The following is a 26,677-nucleotide window of genomic DNA, read 5'->3' on the forward strand; positions in this document are numbered from 1 at the left end:
ACAACTTGACCTAACTAGACCTGCTTTAAATACATCCAGTGTAACAGCACAGCCACACACCATTCTGTCACACTATGGATGCTTTCAGCTTTGTTTTCACTGTGAAAACATGAAAATAATTTTCATTGAACACATTCAAAACAGTCTCTTTGATAAGGTTTGGCTTAAAAATCACCAACAGATTTTGATCCCTCAAAATATAGTTTAGATTTGTTCCCTAGATGCTCTTTTAATCTGTTAAGAAGAAACTGCCTCAAGAAGTTGTCATTTATCATTCAACAGCCAAATTACTATAAAAGTAGTTGCTAAGTGTCATACATTACAGGTGCAGGTGATTTCTTTGGATGTTTTGTGGGTAGGCTCAGTCGTAGTCTTTTCTCTGGAACTTCATCACTGCTGCTGCTCCACCCATCCGTATCTGAGCTCTCCAGCTGGTTCTGCTGAAGCTCCTCAAGGATTTCTTCTGCTTGTGTTTTTAACGCTGTATAAAGTGGACTCACCAGATACTGGGATGGACAAACAACAGAGGTACCATGATGTATGCTCTGCCTTACTTCAAGATATGGCATCATCACTTCTGACTTAAAATATTCAATCGCAAAATATCATGGTGAAAAAGTTCATAAAAACCTTTCCGTTCAAAAAACTGAATTACAAGATGAAAGCTCTTATGAGCAATGAAGTTTCCTGTGCTGCTGCCAGAAAGGATACACCTGTTCAGCTGTTTCCCAGTTCCTGCCATAATACCTTGCTACCACAGCCATCAAACAGACACACACAGTTTAACAAACAGGAAGGATACACAGATGAATGTATGGAATAGAGGCATTCAGCATATCAACAACTTGTCATCAACACTTTGTTATGGTTTTTAACTAAAACTGGGTTTATTTAGGTTGAGTATCAGGAAGAAATTTTCTGTTAGGAGGGTGGTGACACACTGGCACATGTTGCCCAGAGGGGTGCTGGATGCCCCATCCCTGGAAACACTCAGGGTCAGGTTGGGTGGGCCTCTGAACCCTGGTCTAGTTGAAGCTGTCCCTGCTCATTGCAGGGAGTTGGACAAGATGGCCTTTAAAGGTCCCTGCCAACCTAAACCATTGACTCTGTTTTAATTTAAACTTTTCTGTCTACCTGTTTTAACAAACGTGACTAAAAGCATATGGCTGGAAAGTAAGAGCATCTCAAACTACTGCACACTACCAGCAAAGCTGCCCTCATGTGAGTGCACTCTGGGCCACTCCCACCTTATGATTATGGACAGACAGTTGTGCCTGCATAGCTTATGCAGAGTTTAATATACCCGAAAAACACAAGAGTCGAGCTACACTCAACAGATTGAGGAACCCTGACCTGTACAAACACGTGAAACAGTTGAGAAAAAAGGAGTATCAACCTAAACATACAACTAAAAAGAGTGTTTCCTAGATCTTCTTTGCATAGGTATAGATTTTTGTATACAATCTATTCACACAATAAATACAGTTTTAAAAATAAACCTACCTCTTGTTCTTCCTGAGTTCCAAGCACATTCACGAAAGTTCTACATATGGTACTGACACGGGCTTTTCTGATTTGTAAGGCAGATTCATAGCCAGCTGGAACAAACTCCAGAAAGTACTGCAGTACATGGCAAAAGGCAGTTTTCAGCTTTTCAGACTGAAGACACCTAAACACATCCCCTTCAAACAACGAGCAGAGCTTCTCCAGCAGCATATTCAAGTAGACAGGTTCAACATTTTTGTAAGAGTCTGCTTCAAAAGGCAGCAATGTCCTCACCAACAGTAAGAGTGGTTCTCCAAAGAGTTCTGATTCCTCAGCATCCATTTCAAGTGCTGATTGTAGAATTTCAAAAAAGACTGTGAAGAAAACACTGGCCAGCTGTTCTGGAGGTCCTCCTAAATGAATTAACTTCACCACAAACTTCATTGCCAAAGTTTTAACTTTTGGACTGCCATACTCTAACAGGGAGCAGCCTATCCCCCAGAGAATAATATCTTGTCTTACAAAAAACATATCTGCAACAATATTTGTCAGAACAGACATTAATACAAGTTCCAAATGTTCTAGATTTGGCATACCCATCAGTTGTAATGGTGCCAATCTTAAATATCCCACTTTGTCACCTATATTGCTGGAAAATCTCTTTACAGTCACTGGCCAGACCAGTCCATCTCCCCAGAGATGCCTCTGTACATCTCTTTCATGCAAGATGATTAAGTCCTGAAAAAGCTGTAGCAAGTCTTTAGTTAGCGCTTCAAAAATGGAGCAACTCTTCATTTTAAACAGAAAAAGTAAAGAGCAGATGACATCACAAATGTTCTTGTGCAATGTGTTGCAGTTTGGAGCTGCAGCAATACGAAGAAGCCTTGTTATGATCCAGTTACTAAATTCTAGGACAATAAAAGAGAATCTTTATTATTAAGATAAAAAACTAAAATCTCCAATTGCGCACCTCCCTAAGAGCAGATTGCTTATCACTAAAACTAAACTTCTTGAGATAAATGCTTGAGATAATGTAGGCTCAGTAAACAGAGTCTTCACTGGGACATTTATTCAACAGATCCCATTCAAAAAGAGGAAAAGAGGGGGCAGAACGTGGGGGTTGGGAATGGAAGACACACATTTCACACTGGTATTTCCAGACATTTTCCTCTGTCAAAAAAACCCACCCTCAGGCAATGAGTACATGTACAGCATATCTCATAAACCTATATAATAATATATCTACACAATGGTAATTGTCAAAATCTGTCCTGAGGAATTTCCATTATCACAAGTGCTAATCCATTCACAATATTCAAAGTCTATCATCATATTCACTCATAAATTTATAATGATGAACTTACATATCTGCCTTTCCCCCCTTTCTGTTCTTTTGGATGATCTCACTGTCTGCAAATTTAAATCCTGAAAATACCAAGCTTCGACATAAACATTTTCAACAAACTCACCAATACAACTGCATTCAGTTTCCTCCTGATTTCCACCCACATTTACAAACATAAGTGGGGAAGACTTCATGATATGTTGAATAAAATCAAGCAACATCACAGAACTTGGCTGTGAATCAGATTTCTTAATCAGTTCCAAGGCAACTTTAAAAAAAGAGAAGCAATATTTAAATCAGCATTGCAATAAACCATCTCACAAATTTTGTTCACACCTTACGAGAATTTTTTTTAAATTTTATATAATACTATGATATAGTATTAAACCTTCCAAATTATTTATTTGGAGTATATTCTTTCAATCCATGAAGATAATTTCATGCATATTGTCACCTCTATGTGACTCCAAACTGCATGAAGAAAAGTATAAATTACTCATTAAATATTATTAAACCAAATTCATTAACATTCAGTTAAAACTCTATCCAGAATATAAAAGGTTTTAAATGGTAAATTCAGCTTACTGAAGCAGGAAGTTTAACAAAACACTGAACATATCTAATGCTGCTCCATTGAAACAGGTATGTGAATCACATCAGATTTATTCAAATGCCCCAGGGATCCTATCCAGTGTTAGTACAAGAAGGAAATTATCATTATTATTCAGACAATATTTCAATTCTGAAAGACACGTGAATATTAAGAATTGCAATTGTTACTCGTGAACAGTGACATTACACGACACACCTGCTTTTCAATATTGTGAGCATTTGTATTCATACAACCCTGCCCTGCATTCACATTCACCCTCTCCTTCTTTAGGGGGGTGTGTGTATAGTTTATATATACAGGGAACTTCACATCCTAGCAGAAAATACTTTGTCACTGACTTTATTAAAAAATAAGTCATAAATGGTATTATATTCAACTACAACTTTCTTAAAATGAGAGTTTCGACTTCTATTTTTGGCAGGAATTACTTAACGTATAAAACAGACAGTTTTAGAAGACAGGAATGTAATGCTTACCAACATCTACATCTGTAAGAATTCTGTCAATGAACTGGCAGAGTATTTGTCTTGGTTTCTGCACAACTGTGTTGTATTCCTCTGGACTGGCACTAAAAGAATGATATTTTGATGTTACAGTTCTGAAGTACAAAATAATTATTTAAAGTCTGTCTCAACAACTTAACGTTAAACACTGGTTTTCTTTTCTTCTAGAAGCCTTCAAAATTAAAAATAAAAAACAATTGATTTCTTGGTGGTGTGTAGACCGGGATGGGAGGGCGGGGAGGGTTGGGGATTGGTTTGTTTGTTTTAGCTTTCTTGTTTTAGTGACCAGCACAGCAGACAGGAATTGCAGGGTCACACCTTCAGTATATAATTGTGCCTCCATATCAACTCGCAGCCTGCTGCAAACACAGCTACAGTGCTCGTATTGCCACGAGAACTCCCGAGCCCGGCATGTCGCAGCCCGTGTGGCTCTCAGAAGCGCTCAGAGCACACACAGCGGAGCCCCGGGTGCTCGGAGGCCACCGGGCCGCTGCTGTCAGGCTGTGCCAGCGCCACCCGGGAGGGACAGAGCGGGCGGGTGGGACAGAGCGGGCAGGCGGCGGGAGAAGGGACCAGCTGAGGTGAGGGTGCGGGCCCGGCCGCAGGACACCTCGCACACGTCCTTCTCCCCTTCCCCGCCACACGTGCCGGGCCCGCTCCCCCGGCGCAGCACAGCCCCCGCACACACACGCCCTGCGCGGCGGCCGGGCCCGTCCTACCCGGCGAGCTCCCGCAGCGCGGGGATCATGGAGGCCATGCCCAGGCCCTGCTCCGCCATGGCTGCGCTTTGAATCGGGCGGCGCGGCGCGGGGCGGGCACGGCGGGACGGCGGCCGGCAGGGCCCAAACCTCCTCCCCCGGCGCTGCTCGGCTTTAACCGCTTCGTCTCCGCACACGGAGCGGCCGCGGCGGCTCCGGGTCGGTCCCTGATGGCTCCCGCGGGCACCTCGCCGCCCCAGCGGGGCTGTGCTGCGCGGAGCGCTGCACGGACAGGTAACACCCTGTTACACCCAGCGGGGGCCGAGCGCACCCCGCCGAGCTGCGCGGGCAGCAGCGCTGAGGGACCGCCCGGCCCCGGCGGGCGCCTGGTGGAGTACGGGCGGGAACTCCAGGGCATGGGAGAAATGAAGCGCCACAGTGTTGAGAGTGGCTTAAGCGAGGAGGGGAGCGCCCGCGCTGTGAGGGACAGCAAGGAGGAAACTTCTGTGCCAAGGGAGCGCTCGGTGCCGCTCCCTCCGCGCGGGCCGTGGCGGCACTGCCCGGCAGGCGGGACGCGCCTGGTGTCAGGTGTGGGCAGCCCCGCCGGCCGCCCACAGCGGCCCCGAGCGGCCCGGCCCGCCCCCGCCATGGCCCCGCCCGCCCGGCCGCCCGCGGCAGCAGGTGGCGGAGCCGGCGGGGCGCGGGCACTGCGGGACGCGGCTCGGGGCAGGTGCGCGGCGAGCGGGGCCGCCTCGGGTGCTGCCGAGCGCCGTGTCCGGCGGGGGCCAGCGGGGGCCAGCGGCTGGCGGAGCCGGCGGGAGGACGCGTTCGGCAGGTGAGCGGCTCGGCGCTCCTCACACAGGTAGCGATGAGCAGCGTGTGTGGGATACTGTTTTTCTTTTTGTGATTATTGTTACTTTCTGAGAGTAGGTTGGTTTATATTATGTTTCTTTTGTGAAACGGTAACGTGTGTAAAGTACGGAAGGTGTTGATGAGACCCCGAGGGGACGCGAGGCGGGCGCTGCGCGGCCCCGGGCGGTGCCGGAGCGGAGCGGGCGTGCGGCCCCGCCTGGGCAGGGAGCCCCGAACGTGCGGGAGAAAAAGGGATAAAACACGGGGGTGTGGGCAGGTGTGAGCCACAGAGACACCACGGGAGGGGACACCGAACTCCGAGCTTTGTTTTTGTCATTAGGAGCTCCGGCTCCTTCTGCATTTGTGTATAAGTTCGCTTAGTGATATTTCTGGGTTGAAATAAAATCCTGTCGGAGGATAACTCTGTTGCCTGTTTCCACTGTGCTAGGGCTGTGTCGCTTGCATGTAAAATAGCCCACGTGTGTTTCAATTACTTGAACCTTTTCAGACTAATGCTTTCGGGAACCTATTGCTAATATTTCATTCAGAAATTGTTATTTTTGTCCTGCAAAATACCTGTTGGTCACTTCAATCACTTCAGTAAAATTCTGCTGGCCTTTTAAAGGCTGGTAACTTGAAAAGGACCTAAAATACTTGAAGAAACTTTACAAAATATAACTGTGTTTCATATTACTTTGTTTTCCAGTACATAGTCCAATGTTTTCTACCAGCTATCTATATAAAATGTTAGTCTTTCTAGAGCCATTCCTAGAGAGAAAGCAGGAACCATGTAGCTATATATGGTTTGTAAAGTAGAACTTTAATGGTTCAGGAAGACCAGTTAGATCTGGGTTTTGTTATCAGTGTTTTTTTGAACACAAAATTTTCTAGACCATTTCAATTTGATGTATCTATTTTTGTGAAAACCATATTCTGAGTATAAATTTCCAAGACTGAAATGGCAATCACACTAAGGAAGGTGTGAACTGTACTGCATGCCAATTTGATGTGGAGTTAAAACTCCCGTGTCATCCCTGATGAACGTAAGGGAGAGCAGGATACTGCTGGTATGTTAGGAAGTTCAAGAAGACCCTGTTATCCTAAGAAATAAGCTAAATTTACTGAGTCATAGGGTGATTGGTTTTGCTGGTAAAGCACAGGTGTGGCACATAAAGTGCTTAATAAAAAAAGTGCTTTTGCATGGAAGTCTCTGGAGTCAAGAGTGAGATTACATTAATACAGGTGTTGTAGAAATGCTCTCATTTGTCACAGGTAGAATGCTACATAAATTTGTGGTGCAGCTTCTGTGAGCATTTACTGAGCACGTAATTCAAGCCTTTTTCTTTTTTGTAATAAGTACTTGTAACAATTCAGTAGAGATATCTCCTGTTCCTCATTCTTCACTGGGAATTTTACTTCCCAGTTGCAAAGCCCCATCTACTTCTCACCATAACATCAAATTTCCCCAGATACCCTGGTGTTAAAAGACTCCACATTAGAGTGCCCATAACAACTTTATTGGGATGTGAGGATATAAGAAGTCTCACTCACACAATCTAGTGTTTTATAGACCCTCCAGGGAAACAGCTCCTGAAACACCTGATTTCATTTCATGCTTTTCTTCAGCACAAGATAAGCATCTCCTTGTTTCTTTCTCATCTTGTTGCACATTTATGTGCCTTGGCCCCCAGGAGAAGAACCAGGCGTGTTATCATGCATTTGAAGTGGGTGACTAATTGCTAATGAAGATAATGTGCCTCTTTCTCTGTTTTTCCCTCCAATGCAGCTGTTTCATATTGGTGAAAAAAGTCTTAGATATGCAGAACTTGGGTCAGGAGAAGAAATTCATCCAGATAGGTACAACTAAGTGTCAAATTCAGTGTATGCAGCACTACCAAGATTTCTGCCAAAGCTGCTGGTACTATAAAAAAAATTCTTTAATTTTTTCTGCTCTCTTCCCTACTTGAGCAGTCCTCTCACTGTATAGTTGCATGATTCTTCCACACTCAGGCCTCTCTCTTTCTTGGCTTTCATTATTTCTTTACCACATGCCTCTGCAGATCATTGTACTTATTTTAAGGCACTGAGTGACTTTGCAGTGGACCAGCAGGTCTGAGAGCACAGGAGCATGTTAATTGTACTTTTATTCCCTGTGTTGCTTAATTCTGAGGCATAACTGCTGTTCCTGGGGCTCATGCACTCTGGCTGTCTGTGAGCTGTTCCCCCAGCAGGCTGGCATGACTGCAGGTCAGTCTCAGCTGTCCTGCAGGCAGACAAAAGGAGCGCATGGAAGTGCCCGGGTGTGTTCCCTGGTGCCCTCAGGAGCTGTGAGCTGGTAGTGGTGGTGAGGGGAAATGCGGCTGGGATGGGGCATGGGGGTCCTGTGAGCTGCACTAGGTGATTTCACTCAGTACTGGGGTGTGCTTAGGGCTCCTCATCTGCAGGGCTGCTGCAGTAATACCCGGGAGGCTGTGGGTGCTCCGAGTCCCATTTCCCTATGCAAGGGCTTGCCAGAGCAGGTGCCTGACCTTTGGACACAGGGCACTGCCCCTGTGCCCTGTAAGAATGTGCATTTCAGCACTCATGGCTTTTATCTCTGCCCCTGGCACTTAGTCAACTGGGCTGGAATGAAGTGGCACAGATTAAAATTATGCGTCACCCTGAATATTGATCTGATTGTTAAACAAAAAAGTGAAAAATGGAAACCGTAAATGGTGGTAAGGACAACAGGCAGGCCTGAAACCTAAAAGCAGATAATGTGCATCCAGCTAAGCAAAAACTAACAGGTACAAGAGGAGAAAAAATGGGGAAAAAACATGTAACACTAAAATCTATTTGACTTCTAAATATAATTGTGACAGATCCTAGTCCTACAGGTACTTATTCACGTTTTTTCTATGAATAAGCCTACTAATATACTACTGATAATGTAAAACACAGTATTAGTAATTTTGAGAAATGCTGTATTAGATTACACATTCCTTTGGAACCTAGTTTTATTATTCGTGTAGCAGCAATTACTATTTTTTTGTTTATCTGCAACTACTACTTTTAAAAATAGTTGCCTATATATTTTTTTTCTTACTTGTTTCTTGCTTCCCAGTATTTTAGAAAAGTGTTATTCTTGAGGTTAGTAGCTGTGGAGGAAACTCACAGAAATGTATTTACTACCAGTATCAGTGTATATCATCAAGACTTTTTGAATTGATAATTTTTGAATGAGTTAAAATTCCTGGAGTCTAGCTTCCTAAAGAAAAAATTTACACAATCTGGAATTTACTCTTTAAAAAAAACTTGTAGCCACACTGATGCTTAAACATTCCTTAGTGAAGTCTAAAAACACTGACATGTAGAAAAGCTGAAATATTAAGTAATATGTTATCAGCAAGATTATATTTATTTGAATGCAATTTTAAGAATTTGTTTCTCTTGAAGATTCAGGACCTAGCTGTTTCTTTCAAACCAGCTGTTCTTGATAGATTTTCTTTTCTGAAATGTTTATAGTTTGGAATGTTTTTGTCTTGCTGATTTATCAAGCTCTTCTTCTAACTCTACATCTCCCCTTCTCCCATTGTGTTTGCACATGTCCTGCTGCTACTCTTTGCACTAATTTATCACCTTATGACTAAGGGAAATGAAATTCTTTCATATCCTAAAGGTAAGGCAGTGTAAAGTAGTATGAAGTTATAATTTTCCATTGAGCTGATTGTTTTATTTCTGCAGTGTTTCTAGTCCTTCCAAGCTTGATTTATAAAATCAAGATATATTTAATTGAAGCTAGTGAGGATTTCCTCCTCCCTTTCCAGGTAATATGATGTATTCAATGTGAAATAACTGAATGTAAGGATAGATTTCATTTTATTTATCATCACCCTTATCAGCCACTTAATTGTGGCTGAGTATTTAATTGTACGGGGCAGAATATTTTTCATATCCCAAATTCCAAAATATTAGAGGACATAAATTTAGATTTTATCAATAATTTCACTTTTTAAAAAAGAGAGGTAGTTATAATTTAAATCGTATCAATAATTCCCTCTTCCTTAAAAAAGTTAGTTGTCACTTGCTTAGAGTTGCATATAGAGGTAACTACTTCACTAGTGCAAAACCTATTGGACAAATTTTTCTGAAAGCTAATATGTTGTTCATTTTAATCATTGGCATTTACTTATCTTTGATCTCTCAAAAGGGATATCATTATTCTGGTATCACCAGAAACTAAAAAAAATAATTAAAACTAATGTGTGCACTCCTTAAAATTTCCAGAATATTTGACTATTTTGCTTGAAACTCAAACCTCCTGATTGGCCTCTTCACCATGGACAAGGTGGTTTGGTCACCTGTTACCAATGCTGCACCCAAGAGAAGCTTGGCAGCACCACAAGATTTGGTTTTTGTCATGCCAGAGCAAATCCCTGCTCTGGCACTGCTGTTGTGTTTGTTTCTGTAAGGTTTTTGCAGCCTGAAATGGCAGCCCTTGTGCTGTGTGAAGGACAGCTCCTGGGTCAGCCACGCTGGGCTTTTAATGAACTACTGTCTGATAGGCTGACTGCCTTGGGGAAAGTAGAAATTATGGAATTATTTATAATAATAGAGACACATATTTTGGTTGAATTCTAAAACTTCTTCATGCTTTCCCTCCTGAATTTTTTTCTTGTCTAGTAAATCTATGGAACAGACTCTTCTGTAGAATTTATTCTTTAGGCTGCCATTTTGCTTTTTCCTAAGTAAATTAAGATCTAGGCATTTAAACTCAATAGGATTAATCCATACCAGCCCTCCCCAATGAAATCAGCATATGTTGGATGAGTGATTGACTCGAGTCTGCGAGTGCTGCTTTAAGATGTCCCTTCAGTTGTGCTGCTTCCCACTGCACTCCTCACCCAGGAGACAGACCAGCAACAGTGGGAAAGCTTGGGAAGGTAAGCATGGCACTGACTTGCTGAGTGACAGAAACAGCACAATAAATACTTCTGTGTCATGTTTAGAGACTTAAAAACAGGGTATTCTTTAATGTTCAAGAGCATTAACTTTAGAAACTTAGAAATATAACTTATTTTTCATCAATTGTCACCATGTAAAGGGACAGTAAACAATGTGACAGAGTTACTGAGTTTTTGTGAAGGTTAGTAGGAGTAGGATGATTCCTTTGGTGTAGACTTGTAGATAACTTAAAATCCAAAACATATCAGTTAAAGTATTATGTGAAATAAAATGCTTATTTATATTTTTTTATTTTTGATCTCCTCCAAAGATATTTTGTCCTTGGGAAAGAGCTGATTTACCAACAAACTAATTTATCTGTTGATCACAGTTGATCATCATATCATCACAGAGTCACTTTTTGGCTATGTGTTCCTTATAGTTAGTACATGCTAGATGGCTGTATAATTGTATCTTTCTCACTTTATAGGGCTTTAGGTAATTAAATTTAAAGCAACAAGTAAATTTTTAAGCTATCGTTTTTTGTTTTGTAAAGATTTTTATTAACATAACATTATTTTGTAAGATGATTTTTTTCGTGATACTTATAAAAAGGTAAACAAAAATTCTAATTAACAAAAAATCATGAACGCTTTTGTGCATTGTTTTCCAGCAGATGAATAAAATATTAGATTTTCATTGTTTTAGTAGAAATACCTGGATATAGCTTTTGTTTAGACTTCTTTTTTTAAACGCATTACTTTGTTGCATAATTGCAATGTATGGTTCAAATGCTTAGGGATGTCTCTTCATGTTGAGAGCTCAAACTGTCAAAAAAGATAAATTGTTTAACCCAAGATTTTGATAGGTTTATTTTTTTAATTTTAATTTCTGATGTTTGCAAAGAAGATGGCAAAGTTTTCACCAAAGCATCAGAAATAGCTTTCATTAAAGAATATAAAGTTATCTCCTAATCATAGGAATCCTAAGGGTGAGATTTTGAATCATTTACTTACAAAAAATAATTGCTCAGAAATTTTGTTCTTTTTCATTTACAAAATATGATTAAAAATGACAGTTGGCAACAACAACTGTAGATGTTTTATTCTGGCCTAATTATTAAGAACTACAGCACCAGCAAACGAGCTTCCTGTGTGCCCCAGATTGTCTTCTAGTTTAGAAGGTATGAACAATACTCTATTTAGCTTTAGTTACTCAGACTTACTAATGTGCTCCTTTTATCCTCTGCACTTGAGCAAACATAGCTCCTTAAAGCTATGAGCTGGCAACCAGGTAGCACTCGGGCATCTGTGGGCTCTGCAGAGGCTGGCTTTGAAATGCTGCCAATTGCTGTTGTATTGTGGAGGACCCTCCTTTTCCCTCTAGCTGGACCAATGAAAAAAGAAACCCAAAAATAACCTATGAATTTTCCATGACAGAAAATCCTGGCTTGCTTGCAGTATAGTAGCTGCTCAGTCTAATCTAATAATCTTTTGAACCATGTGGAGCTGAAGGAGGCATTAGTGGGTGTCAGAAGGCCTTACTGCCATCTGATAATTAATGAAAACTGGAAAATATTCTGGCACCACACATTTATTCAGTACTATTTTATAACTGCAGTTAGCCAGAGTATGGAGAGTATGTGGCTGTAAATTGAACTGCTGAGGGCAGAATGGATGCATTTCTGTTGTTACTCTTAGGGATGTTCACGTGATTAACGTCTGGGGTGACCTTAAAGCTAAGTTCATTAGTAAGAGTTTGCCTGTGTCTCTGCTGGAGTTTTACTGTTTGCAGCAAGCTGAGGTTTCCTACTTCGGGTACCAAAGAACAGGCACAGGGCAGGATACAGGCAGTTTTGTGGAGTGTTGCTGTTGAGCTGTTTTAACACCTCCCTCCCCTTCTGCCTCTTAGGCTGTTTGTTCACCGAGAGCTTTGTTCATAGTTCTGCTCTCAGTTACGTGGTGACTAAATGTTCTCTTCATGCTCAGAGAAGAGAAAGATGGTTCATAATATTCTAGTTGGTTTAAGAAAAAGATCCTTTTCTGAAGTTATGACTGCCATAGAAGGCTGAAGTCAATTCCTCAGCAAAGAACAGGGAGTAGTACAGTATGTCCTGCCTCTCAAGGAGCACCGAACCTGGAAGAAACAGAGGCTTGGGACAAACACTGACAGCCTTGTGAAAGATCAGTGACATTGTAACAGATTACACAGTCGAAGGTGAGTACACTTTGGAGCAGACAAAATGCAAAATCCAGCAGTCTCAACAACTGTGAAGCTCATAACTTGTGAAATTGTAATTTGGCAGAGTTTGTGGGGTTGAAAAAATGCCCAAGAATCTGTTTAATTCTAAAACAAACTTCAAGTCTTTCCAGTTATACTAGAAAGCAGGGCTTAAAAAGTTAATCTGATAATAATGGGAAGTATTTGAAAACAGAAGACAGGTGTTTTTCCATATTTCATGGGATTTTTAGTTGCTTAGGGTCTGATTTGTGGGGTTTTTTGGAAAAGTTATCTTTGTAATCCAGACTATTGCTTCTCGTTAGCTTTTCTGTTTAGTAATTAACTAGCAGTGCTACAGTTTATTAAGAAAGTAAAAGAATAATTAAAGCATAAACTCTTACCTATGAATTTTATTTGAGAGTACTGTGATGCCCAAAAAGTCCTACTGTCAAATGAGGGTTCTGTCAACACATCATGAGCTCTGGGTATGAGGTATTTCAATAAGTATTTTGGGAGGTTTTCCAACTGAAATGTCCTTTAAAAATAATGCAGTTTATATTTGTCATTGTAGTTGCATGCTAACAAAAGCTGAACGTTCCTAAACCTAGACAGAGAAGGAAAGAGATTAAGTATCATTTGCTGGTATGTCTTTTAACTCTCTCTTTTGCTGTTGTAAACTTGATAGGTAATGTCAGCCTAGGCACAAAAGAATGACTTGAGGATGGAGTTCCTGAATGAACTTCCTTTTAGTAGTGTAGCCTTTCAATTTATATTTTAGTGTAGTTTGCTCTAATGAAATGTCACAGAGACACAAAGTTTGGACTTCAGAAAATAATTCTGTTCTTCACAGCAGTTACTGGTATCAAATGGGTTTTATGAGTAAACTGTTTCCTAGTTTCTCATCAAATTTTCTCAATGTCGTTGGTACTCTTTCCTTCTGACATGTACTAATGCTAAATGACATGTACTAATGACATGTACTAATGCTAATAGCATGCTAAAACTGCTATGATGCTTTGACCTTCATAGGAATTAATTTTGCCACAATCCCTGTGTTTGGCTGCTGTAGTTTTTATTCAGCTTGTATTTTTTCCTTGCTTTTGGTCTCAACATCTGAGGTAGCAGCTTCCAATGTTAATTGGACAGTACCATCCTTGCTATCTGTGGCCCTCCAGAAACATTTCCTGGCATTTTCCTGGGCACGGTGTGGGTGCATTCAGAAGTGATGCACAAGCAAAGATACTCACATGGGGACAAGGTCAGGGAGGCAAGGAAAGCCTTTGGAACAGGAAGAGCAGGAAAGGGGCTTGATGGGAGCTTGGACAGGTTCTCCAGGAAGGAGGGTCTAGCACATCTGTGTGCAGGGAGGCCAAATGATGAGTCAGCATGGGACACAGATTTCAGTATAATAAACTGATTTTTGGAGAGTATCAAATGACCCATCCAGAAGGCAAATGATATTGATGGTGAGAAGAGATAAGAATATGTCTCATAAATTAAACAATACATTACATTGACCGAACTTTTTCTGTTCAAGGCTCAGTCAGATGCTTCCTGGACCAGCATAAACATTTTGATGTTCACACATGTAAAGAAATTTCTTCTACCAATTCACTTTAATTGTAACTGTTCCTTGCTAATTGATTTGAATGTAGTTCTGTAATCATGGATTGCTTAAACACATTGCCATGTGTGAAATGGAAAAGCAGGAGTTTTGCTTTCAGAACAGTGCCTTTAAATGTTTAATTTATATTCAAAACTCCAGCTTCAGATTCTTGGATAAAAAGATGAGGTGGTGGGGTTGCTTCACTTCTATAGCATTATTTTTGTGGGTTATAGTGGACCATTTTAGTGTCCTTGAGCTAAGAAAAACATGTTAATGACTGACAGGAATGAAGTTTTTCATTGGAAGTACACATGACTTTAATGGCAAATAGAAGTGGACCTGATAGTAACTATAACTATATATAGTCATATATCAAACACAGAGATGAAAATGGATCTCTGAAATGTAAGCCATACAGCAGAAATGGGCAGCAAGTTTTATGCCAAGATCTGTGAATTTCCTTTGTAAGCACTAGTTTTAACTGTGAATATAAAAGGTAAAAAGTATTCTGGACTCTGGACAATAAGGTGGAAGGAAAGCAGCACTAAAATGATTCACATTGGGAAGGTTAGAACCTCACCCGCAAAGGTCACATGTATTACAATCTATATCTATTGTAGTGGTTTTTACAAATTTACATTTTCCAACAGGCCCAAGGAGACACTTGTTATAGGGTTTGTTCAACAAATGGAAGGTCCTGTGTGAGATCTCATGTCTCCGGGGAATTCCCTAGTCTCACTTCTGACACTGTTTCTTTGGCTATTGTTTCCTGTCTTTGTGTTGCAATTGTGCGTCATTAACAGCATCTAGATTTTATTGCTGGATGCAATAAAATCTAGATGCTGTTACTTCCTTACTGGAAAATCAAAATATTACTATGTCTATGGCATTCTGCATAATGAATTATGGAATTGAGACCGAGTGTTTACACTAACACACGTGTTTCCTTGGCTGCTCCAAACAATAACTGCTTCTGTCTCTCTTGGAAGGAGACTGCAATTGCATTACACTTATTTGTTTTCAAAGTTTTTCATTACTTTATTTATGGCATGATTATTAGAGAATCTGAAAATCTGCAAATCCAGCTGACTCCAGTGGAAGCTGCTGGAATACAATTGAAAATCATGTTTTTAATAACCATGGTACCTTTGCTGTGGTAATAAGGAAGATGTCCTGTACCTGAATGCCAGAGGAACTAATCTCCTTTAGGCCAGCTGTAAGGCTTGACAGGATGTTCCAGAGCTGAACTGCTTTAGGTTGGCAGCACATCATCTGAGCTTCTGGTGTCATCCAGGCATTTAAACTTGTGTTTCCAAGCTGTTTGCCTATCCAGTCATAGGCTCAAACATCTTTGAAAAGACCTAACAGAACCATCCTTTTCTACTGTAGAATGTAGTAACTTTATTCTTGTTTATTCTATTTCATAAGCTGCTTTTATTCACAATGAATTCTGAAAACATTTTTTAGTGGAAACAGTCTTACTAGTGGATAGTTGGTATGTTTATGTTAAAAATTTAGTCCTCATGCCTTTTGTGTTCTTTTTCTTGATTAAATATGTATGTTGTTGAGGAATGAAAACTATGAAAGATGTTGAGACAGCATAAAAGGTAATTAAGATTTATGGCTACAGTATATTCAGGTTCTTCCTACGCTTCCATTTTCCTTATGTCAGTATTTCTGACATAATTTGGATACTATCTACATGCTGTTATTGAACTTTCACCAAGCTAAAAGCTGTTCATAATAAAAGAGCAAGTGTCACTTTACTAGATTCACTGTATCCAACTTTTATTTTGGGTCAGAGTTTTCTGAATCTAGCCATGTTAAAAATTCTGCAGGGAAACCTTATATTTGTGTCCCTTAATTCGCTATTGTATTATGGCACACGTTTATTATTTTGTCTTCTATACTTTGATTCTGTACTCCATAATTTATTGGAAAGATAATATATTTAAATTACATAAAATATTAAGATTGTTAAAATACTGTATCTTGGCATTTTCATCACAGAAAACATAAATCTCATCTCAAAAGCAGAATGATTTTGCTTCAGATAAAGGGGTACATTGTTTTTGTAGATCTTGTGTTCTGGAAAACAGAAATGTTGTATCTTATCAAGAGATCCGTAAGAAAAATCTTGTTTCTATTTTTCTAATACTGATTTGCCTGCTATTTTCAAGTCCTAAAGAAAAGCTGCTTGTTGCATGGAAGCAGCTTTGTTTATGTATTTGCCTGGAAATGGTTTGCTGTTGGGTAGGGAGCCCTGGACACACTGCACTACAGAAATAAATTTAACTCCTTTGCTATTCTGTAACTTGCAGAAGTGATCTAACCATAACTAGTATTAAGGATGACAATATTCATGAACATCAGAAAATATAATTAGAATGTCGGAACTTTTGTGCACAGCTCTATAGGGCTGGTGGTATTGGCTTGTGTCACCTCAGTGTCCCAGTTTCACAGAGAATGTCACTATTTCAGATCTGCTCTTGATTGCAATACTCACAGATCTGTGCTGGAAGCAGGTGAAACTTGTAGAAATATTTAAAAAATGACATTAACCAAAGCAGAATGGGTCACCTGTGATGTGAGATGTGATGTGATGTGACACCAACATTTGGGCAAATTCAGCCCTAAATGTTGGTGTAGCTAGACTGTAAACAGGTTAAATTTGCAGAATGTTTCATGCAAGATTCTTCCATGAACTCAGCGTGCAACAGCCCTTTTTCAAAATTACTTGCCTATAAGTGGTGTAGGCATAGGTGAGGTTTCTGTTGATGTATTTTATTTGGAGTGCTGAGTACAACAACACAAAGCACAGGCCGTTTGAGATCCTCCTGAATGATGCATGCAAAGGAAACTGCATGAAACTGATACTGGTGATAAATTTGCATGGCTATTCTGTACACTCAGCAGCCAAAGAAAACTGGAGGCATTTTGTTTGGATGAAAAGGTATCTTTCCAAAGCAAGCTTTTATCTGCCTTATTAGAGAGTTGCTCTTAATCCTGACCTGAGCCTCATGAAATTGTTCTGTACTAATACCACAGTAAGTGAACAAGAGCAGGCCCATGACCAGTCTAATAATTAGATATCTCAGCTTGTTTTGCTGCTTATTCATGAGTCATCCAAGTTTATCTAAAAGGCATAGAGGGAAATGTTGATTCTCTTACTGCCCAGAGTTACTGTACTATGTTGAATAAATTCCTATATAGTGAGTAATTAATTTCAGTGTACATCTCATTCTCCTTTCATGAGACACATATTATGTGGACACAAAATTTATCACTGTGGCTGGTTTGATAGCCTTCCTTTAGCAAAGGTCAGTGCATACAGTTTTGGGCAAAGTTAAAAAGACTGTTTTTCCCTCTTAAATTGTACTTTGTTCACTATGTAATGCCGTTCATAAAAAACTGAGGAAAATTCCATGGATTATTGGTTTATATGTTGAATATTGGTTTATATATTTCTCATTGTTATCCTTCAGCTTCTAGTAATTAAGTACTTCTAATCATCATAAATCTATCTAGTCATGTTTATAAGCCCAGGCTGAGAAACATAATCTGAGTGTTCTAGGTTGTGAAGCTTCAGACTGACTATATCATATTAGAACTTTGCTTTTCATACTCCTCTGCTAATAACTGTAATTGATACCATAATTATACCCCATCTCTTCTTTCAAAAATTAGCCATGTACTTGCAATACCCTTATATAGGTATATATAGGTATATGTATGTATATAGCTGATTACCTTGACTTTTTGATGCTCTCCTGTTTTTAAGATTGACAAGCATCCTCTTTGTTGCATTTGGAGTGGATCTATTTTTAAATATTTTTTCTTTATAAAGCCCAGTGCTTATCAGTCTACAGGTGATTAGTTCTTTCTGGACTAATTAGAGAGCTGGCCTCATCTGGGATATCTTATCCAGTTTTGATTCCTGCCACAAAGAAAGATGTGGAAGGGCTGGAGGGGATGGAGAGAAGGGCCACAGGGATGATCAGAGCACTGGAAGCTGCCATAGGACAAAAGACTGAGAGAACTGGGTTTGTTCAGCCTTGAGGAAAGGTTTAGGGGAGACCTTTATTACCATGTTCCAGTATTTAAAGGGAGATTACTCCCTTGTAAAAGAAGTCACGTGGAAAAGAGGAGGGGTAGTATTTACAGATTGCTCCTGGGGATGTTCTGATTGGTCCCACGACAGTTTTTCACAGAGAGGAGCAGTCAGCCATTGGAATAATCTCCCCGGGGTAGTGGTGCATTCCCCAGCATTGGACACTTCTAACATTTGGCTGGGCAGGCTGCTGGAGCCTCTTGTATAGGGAGCACTCTTGCCAAGAAGGGTTGGACTGGCTGATTGCTGTGGTGCCTCCCAGCCTGGCATTCCGTGATTCCGTGACCGTGTTCCACAATCAAGGCTTCTGTCACTTTGGACACCATGCAGTGCATTTCTTTCCTAATGATGTCTCCTGCAGCCTCACCAGTGATACGGGAAAGATAAGCTATCTTTCCATACCCTATACCAGGGCAAATAACAATAGTAATAAAACTATGAAGTCACTGAACTCTAATGATTATTCATTTTGTCATAAAGATTGAGACTTATCACAATAAAATAAAAATTTAAGCTGTATTAAATTAAGATGAGTAATCTCCACTGCTGTTTTATTACAGACCACTGGTGCAACACATAAAACTATTTGTCCTTTCAAGTTATTAAAGGATTGATTCAGTTGGCCCCTAGTCATCTTTTTATTTGAAGGACAAGAATAATCTTCACATGAGTAAAAAGTTCTTTCAGTCTAAGATGAGTGAGGGAGGGGAAACAAAAAAAACCCCAACAGAACAAAAAAACCTGAGTAGTTTTATCTTCTTGAAAAACATCAGAAACCTCTGTGTGTGTGTTCATATCAAGCTAACATTCTATATGTTAGTACCATTGCTCAAATCTTCATTATATGTAAACATTTCCAGTAATTTTTAATTAGCATTTTGTCTTTCCTTACTGTCTAAGGGGAATATGTGATCCATATTCTTGTTTTAAAGTTTCTTTTGTGTGTCTTATACCTTATAATGCATTATTTTCTCACTGAGATTGGATAGAACTCCTAGTTTATTATTGTGAGAGATTAAAAAACACTAATAGTGCTTAAAAGCTACTCTGTCCACATCACCTTAAAGAGTTCTGGGTAACTAACACAGGAATACTACAAAATACAGGGTAAATTGTATTTTGGGGGATTTTTTTCTGTTAAAATCTATATCAGATTCAAAGCCAAATAAGAGAAGGAGAATTTTCTTGTTTTGTAATTACAGATAGTACACAGTAATAACCAGCTGGTTGTTGACATAAAAGCACAACCTGTATATGCAAATGATGCTCTCTTGGCTGTCATTAGAGACAACAGCTTTAAGAATGATGCAGCAATAGGCAGCATTTGCAGCAGGGATGGAGGAGGTGTGTCCCTGATGCAGACAAAAAGAACAGCAACAAAAGAAAATAAGCTCTTGAGTCAGCATTTTAAACTCCATTGTCACTGCAGCAGCAGCTGCGTGTGGAAATGAGGCAAATAGAATTTGAAATGAAGAACTGGAAAAGAAATTGCCACTTGCCTGCATGGATAGAGACAACTATTGGGCCTGATTGCCAATTAACTGCTCTGTTTTTTCTGACAGCTTTGATAACAGGTCAAAAATGTGGCAAGAGCTGCTCTTGGACCTACTCACTTCATCCTTTGTGGCTTCTCAGCCACTGATACTCCCCTACACACAAAGAAACACCACAATAGTACCAAGAGTAGTTTGTATCTGTCTTAGTTGGGTGTGGATGATTTCCAGCAGAGTGCAGTGAATTGTCTTTAGATTGAAAAAGCCTTCCAGGGCATAGAAAGCAGGCTAGGACTATATAAATATTGTCAGTTCATGTTGAGCATATTTTCAAAGACTAAAAACAGGATCAAGGGTACTTCATCAGCATTAAAACATTGTACCTACCCTGTCCTGGAGTGGCAGGAAATGGTTTAATGTAGGTGGAGACTACAGAAAATGTAAGTGTCATATGAAAGTTCATGGAGTACAGAAAAATGTTCTCTGTAAATGAATATACCTCTCAACAGGTACTCATAGTTGCAAGACACAGGTACCTCTGGAGGTGAAATCTTGTCAGAATTGCCTGTGCCCTGAGTCATCTCGGGTGGTGATGAGCTGGGTGTGCAAGGTATTTATTAGCTCAGGTAGAAGGTCCCTGTTTGTGGACTGGAATTGTCTGAAATGTCTGACTAGTTAAGGTGTTGTCTCTGGATGTTCAAACTCTGTCTCTCCTGAATGCCCGAACCATGATTGCAGCACTTCTGCCATTTAATTGACCAGATAATTTACCATGTAAGAATATCATAGGCTATTTAAGGCTGTCTCTTTAGAGCAGTTATTAACTTTATTTTTCTGCTTCATTCAAGAACAGATGTTTCTACTGTGTAACTGAGACAATCAATGTCTTTGGAATCAAAGATTGCTGTTTTATGAAATAGAATATGACAGAAAATCTCAATTATTAATCATAAAAGGGCAGAAGAGAAATTAATTGCATGCAACTTTGCAGAAATTTATAAGATCTGAGTCATGATAATGGTAAATAGCTAAAAACATTCATGGTGCCAGCAAAAATGCTGTTGTCTTTTATATTTGCATAGCTAAATATTTCACTTGTGCTTTGTCATGCCATTTCTGTATTTCAGAGGAGTGTCATCTGTTTGCTTTTGGGGGTTTTCTTTTTAGATTTGGAGCCCTTTAACTTTCCTTAGTAATTTGCCTTTAGATGTTCTATTTTTTTCACTAATTTTTCCACAATTCTCTATTTTCTAATTGCCACATCAGGTTCCCAGTGAAGGTACTTGCAATTCCAGAAGCATCTGTGTGAAGGGTTATTTTTTTCTGAAGATATATTTTAATTTCTTTTCCTTTCCAGTATGGAGACTGGTACATGCTGTTAGTAAGCTTAGCAAAATGGGTAAGAAGGATTTTAGTACTTAAATAAGATCTAGTGACATGAAGGAAAAAGACTTAACTTGCCACCCACACTCAAGGCCATATCCTGTGTGACCCACAGGAGCAGTCCCAGTGAAGACACGGGAAATACTAACCCAAGTAAAGTAGGCAAGATCTATTTAAAACAACCCACTGTTGTTTAAGAGCTCTGTTTATATAGCAATGTGGAAGAAAAATTTTTCACAAAAGGTGGGAAACAAAGGTACAGTCTTTCCTAAGGGCACCCAGCATGATTCATGGTAAAACCAATTGCTGAAGTCAGGTTTCCTCTTCTAGAGTCTTGTCCAGTGGGTAACAGTCCTGTTCTGCTGGTATACACAATTTTTGAGAAAGAAGCAGCTGTATGTAGCAGATCTAAATATATTTATTGTAAGCTTGATCATTCCAGGAATACATTTTTTTCTTGCTCTAAAGCAGAAGCACTAAACCAGAAGAAAAACTTAGGCAAGTTCAGAGCAACTTTCATGAAAATATTTATGTGGGGTGGATTTTTGCCACTTTTGGCTTATAAAGTAAAGCAAAGATGAAACTTGGACATTCAGGGACAGGCACAACAGCACCTGTAACACCTGTAACCTGTTTATGCTGTGGAAATGTTGGAATGCTCAGTGCTTTGCAGGACTAGATCCCAGCACTGACCCCTTGGCAACCATACCACATCTCACTTAGAAATTAATGTTTCCAAAAACTGTTGAAGTGTGAGGAGATTTTAATGCTGGAAAACTACTCAAGCAATGGAGGTAGGTTGCTAGGCAGTGCTTATTCTGTGCAAGTGAAAACATTAAATGTATGTAAGCAGACGCTGTTATTGTGAATTTTCACTCACTAGTACAGTTTAAAGAATTGCTAAGTATTTGAGGTACATCCAAGTGTTGTTTGTAATGTTTTAAGTGTGCCAGTCCTGGACATGTCATTCAAGTCTGGTACTTCGTGTTGAATAGATCACGAACTTAGATGTGTCTGGAATTACAGGCTGCCTTATATCTTACTTTTTTATTATTATTTTTAGGTATTAGCAATTGAGGACAACACTTCTGCTGTCTGAAGATGGAGAACAACATAACTACTATATCTCGTGAAGAGCTTGAAGAGCTACGAGAAGCATTTGGCAAAATAGGTGTGTTTTAAATAAGGGAATCATAAGGATGCCATTAACACTGCAAAACTGTTTAGAATTTGTGGAAGAAATTTTTATGGATCACTTGGTTTTGATAGGGCTGTGTTTTCCGTCTGTATTGCCAGTAGTATCTAAAAAAAAGTAAAAAGAATGTTTACATAGAACCCCTTTCACTGGAATTAGGTGTGTTAACTTCTTTCAACTTCAGCACTAAAAACAGATACATTTTATTGCAGGGTGGTAGCATTTTTTGTGTTATTGTATATGCTACATAATGGGGTCTCAAAATTCAATTTTTGAACTCCTTACTTCTGAAAACATTTGATTAAACTTCCGGTGTTAAATATTTTCATGTTATATCACTGACACTTGGTTTTTGCTTTACTTGCATGCTTTGGTGAACTAATAATTTCATTTATTCAATCAGATTTTATGTTTTAAGTAAACTTGGAGATTTTTTGATCTTTTGTAGCTAGCTAAAGTTAATAAATAACTGTACAATTTTGTATGCTTGACAGGATGTTTACAGATTAATCAGAGCACACAGAAAGTGTAAGAAGTTAGAAAGCAACTAACCCTTTTTTCCAGATTGCACTGCTGTTGTGATTATTCCTATCTGCTTCATTTCTTATTTATTGTGGTTCTGAGGGGTGATGTGTAACTGTGCAGCTCAGGAAATCAACCATGTCTGTAATAAGTCGTGATGGGGGGAACAGGGTCATTTTAGGCAAGAAGTCTTAAATATTAGGAGTCTTTACTTGGTAAAGAAACTGTTGGGAAGCTGTATGTTAGAGATTTGGAAGACCATGAGTAGTGTGGGGAAGTGAAGAGGGAATTATTCAGGTTCTGCCAATACAGGTCTCAAGTGATGCCCAGTAGGGAGTCAGGAGGATTAAAATAAAAAGAACTAACTTCACCATAAATAATAGAACAATGAACCCATTGACTCAGGATGTTGTTGAGACCAAACAAAGAGGAGAAATTCTAAAGGGAGTGAGATACATCCATGGAAGATAATTCATGAGTTGCTCTTAAACAATCATCAGGACATCAGTAGCTCAAGTAGTTTATATCCTGCAGGTTCTGGAATGACAGACCACAGAGAAGAGCACTATATTCATGTATCAACCTACTGAGAGATGTTAGTATAGGTAGACACTCACTGGGGTTGTCTGACAGCTTTTCCATATGTTTGCTTTTCACCATCTACATTCCTCCTTTTTCTCCATTCCCTGCCTGCATGTTTTCATGTTTCTGCTTTAAGAATTGTCTGTAATGCTCCTACCCACTGAAAATCATTTTTCCCTTATGCTTTCTGTAAAACATAAAATTTAATCATAATTAGTTTTTAATTTTTTTTTTTCACATTTCTAATTTTATTGTGGATAAGTGCTTGCGGCTACATTGTAAACTGAGAAAAGGCATTTATTTAACTCTCAGCTTGTCATCATGGAAACTTACCCTCAGTGAAAGATGAACCTAGAGAAATAAAATAGCTGGTAATCTGAGTGAGCTCATGAGCATGTCCTCTGCTGGCTACACCATCTCTGTTATTATGTGTGGTCTTACATGTTTGCAAGGCAGTGGATGAATTAATACATATGCAGACAGCAAGTTTGTGTGTTGATTTGTGAACTTTTTATAGTATCAAAACCACATTTTTTTTTACCCCGTTTTTAGCCTTTTGTCTGCAGTGAACTGTAGCTTCCTTATGAATCTGTACAGAAGATACATAGTGTAGAGCAGATTACAAAAAAATTACTATATAGCAATTAATTATGGCTGGAGATGAAAGCATGTTTCTCTGCTTGCCCTTCTGCAATGAGAGGCATTTATCCACTCTGGTGTTATTGGCTGAGTTCTGATACTAACACAGTATGAAGAGAAGTTTTTAACTAGTAAATGAAAAAAAAAAGCAAGATGGGACCACCTTGACAAGTCAGAAAAATGGCCACATCATCTGTTGCTGATTCATTGTGATGTTCTCTTAAATTTCTTACAAGTGTAGAGCTGGGAAAATAGTATTAAGTAGTATTTTTAGGATCTTTAATATGATCATGAAAGTCACTGAAAATGGTTGTCAAACATGTAAAATATTAGCATTAATATATAAAATGATGGATGTTATATCCAGCCTTACTTAGGCAAGATATGTTTTCCTTTAGAATTGAATTTGATTGGATTTCATCTATACTTTGTATGAACTACAGCTTTTTTGCTTTTAAAAGTAATTCTCTTCATTGTGTAGCCAAGGCACGGGTCAGGCTATTTCACTGGACATGCTCAAATTCTGCTTGTATAAATCTGTAGATGCATAAATAAATGGAAATATGCGTAGATTCAAAAAAATAGGAACAGGTAATGTGGTTGATTCATTTATGTGTTACTTTGGATAAAAACATGAGTGTTTAAACAGATCCTTTATTACACTAGGATGAATCCAAGACAGCTTTCTCCAAAGAGATTGGCCAAAGGTGAAAGTACAAAGGGTACTTTATTGTTTCTGTGCTGCTGCATTATTCATCATAAATAACACAAACGTTACTCAATTTATTTTTATATGATACAGCCAGTGATTTTTTTCCAAAATTTCAAACCTCTTGTTGAATAAAAGCATTCTGATACTTTGCTGTACATGAACATTCCTGTCATGTGGCCTTGGGAGGCAACTATAAGTGAAGGTGGCAGCTCAAATTGCTCCTAACAGAGCCAGTTAATAGATTAAGGAAGGTCACTTTTAATAAACAGATACAGATCATCCCAGACTTATTCTTCACAGGTAAGCCAAACCACATCAGAAGTTTTAAAGAACAGAAAATGTTTATCAGATATTAGGATAAGAAATAAAATGCAGTCAGGCAGAGTTCTAGTGTAAGTAGTTTTTCTTGTGCAAATGTGCTCTTCTAATAACAATGTGCATCAGATTTGAGCTTACTGATTGCAAATACTTTAACAGTGCAGTAAGCATATATTAATTGATGTCTGACTTGAAGGTTTATAGATAATTTTGTTGGGAATCTCAAAAAAATAAGAAAATCTTGAATTTCACTATTTGCAGATTTGCGATCTTGTTATATCTGTGCTCCGGGATCATGAGATAGTTCCTGAGAAAGCACATAACAAGATGGCACAAGTCCTAGATAGTTGTGCCTCTAATCCACAAGCATTCCTTCATACTTATCTGTGTCAGAGAAAGAAACTCTCATCTCCTAGAACTGTGTTTATCACACTTCATTTGTTCTTAACAATTACCATACCTTAGCACATGAATATGCCTAAGTTCATGTAAGTATAACAACTTGTGCTTTCATTCTGCAGATATTGACAACAGTGGGTATGTCAGTGATTACGAGCTTCAAGACCTGTTTAAAGAAGCAAGTCTGCCCCTGCCTGGTTACAAAGTCCGGGAGATTGTAGAAAAAATCATTTTAGTCACAGATAGCAACAAGGATGGGAAAATCAACTTTGAAGAATTTGTCTCTGTAAGACTTTCCCTTTGGATGGTTCTCTACTGTCTGATATCTATTCAGAATTAAGTGGTACAACTAAGTATTATTTTTATATATAACTACTATTTTGAATTTTCTGTGACAACCTAAAATACCCTATATAGTTATTTTCTAATTTTGGCCTTTCACACTCCTATTTAATTTAATGGTTCTGATTTCAGCAGCATGTGAAAGAACAGTAGTTGCAGTCAGTCTTGTTTTCTGTTTCCTACAAGGTGAGGGGGAGGACTCCATATTGTAAGAACTGTTGGGTCAGCCCTTGCTCTGACAAAAGAGCAGACAATCAGATACCAGCCTCTGAATGCTCTTAGCAGTGCTCACTATGTTTAATCTCTATACTAAAGGCTGTTTATTACTGCGAGTGAGGTACAAGTTTTCCCTTTCTCTCAGCAGATTTCAAAACTTTAGGCTTTTCTAGATGAGAATCACTCACTGGTGTGTTTTAAAAGAAACAAGAACTTACCAGACTGTTGGTTTGTGGGTGTTTGGGGATGATTATGTTTTGCTTTGAAGTTAGAGTACTGCTGCTAATTGCAGAAGTTTGCTTGTTGAATTAGTTATTGATCTTTCTTTCTGAGATTCTAAACATGCAAACGTTTGCTTCCAGGTATGAACTGTGTAATAGAGGTATTCACTGTGAAATAATATGTTAGCTATCCAGTACAGATATAGATATCCAAACAGTAATTATTTCTTCTTAAAACAGAAGTCAATACAAATATCAAAGAAAGTCATGTTAACTACTGATTCTAGACTACCTATATG

General features: G+C 39.0%; 2 protein-coding genes across 8 annotated transcripts in view; one reads left to right on the forward strand and one right to left on the reverse strand.

Moving 5' to 3' along the window:
* The window catches only part of ATR (ATR serine/threonine kinase), a 38,234-nt gene extending 33,390 nt beyond the window's left edge, over positions 1 to 4,844 (reverse strand). For both annotated transcript variants that reach the window (XM_063407999.1, XM_063407997.1), the window contains exons 1-5: positions 4,666 to 4,844; positions 3,920 to 4,011; positions 2,955 to 3,098; positions 1,504 to 2,393; positions 319 to 506 (exon numbers count right to left, since the gene is read on the reverse strand). In XM_063407999.1, the coding sequence (XP_063264069.1) occupies positions 319 to 506; positions 1,504 to 2,393; positions 2,955 to 3,098; positions 3,920 to 4,011; positions 4,666 to 4,724 (1,373 nt within the window). In that variant the 5' untranslated portion in view covers positions 4,725 to 4,844. The remainder of the gene's footprint in view (positions 1 to 318; positions 507 to 1,503; positions 2,394 to 2,954; positions 3,099 to 3,919; positions 4,012 to 4,665) is intronic.
* Positions 4,802 to 26,677, forward strand: part of PLS1 (plastin 1) — a 40,959-nt gene continuing 19,083 nt past the window's right edge. Inside the window, exons 1-3 of one of the 6 annotated variants that reach the window (XM_063408003.1) lie at positions 4,802 to 4,938; positions 22,296 to 22,403; positions 25,722 to 25,885. In XM_063408003.1, the coding sequence (XP_063264073.1) occupies positions 22,334 to 22,403; positions 25,722 to 25,885 (234 nt within the window). In that variant the 5' untranslated portion in view covers positions 4,802 to 4,938; positions 22,296 to 22,333. Of the gene's footprint in view, positions 4,939 to 5,336; positions 5,507 to 10,395; positions 10,419 to 12,273; positions 12,637 to 13,258; positions 13,282 to 22,295; positions 22,404 to 25,721; positions 25,886 to 26,677 lie in introns of those variants that run through there. The other 5 variants (XM_063408001.1, XM_063408000.1, XM_063408004.1 and 2 more) reach the window with 5 other exon arrangements.

The sequence above is a fragment of the Prinia subflava genome, chromosome 11 (assembly GCF_021018805.1).
Source record: "Prinia subflava isolate CZ2003 ecotype Zambia chromosome 11, Cam_Psub_1.2, whole genome shotgun sequence".
Classification (NCBI taxonomy): Eukaryota; Metazoa; Chordata; class Aves; order Passeriformes; family Cisticolidae; genus Prinia; species Prinia subflava.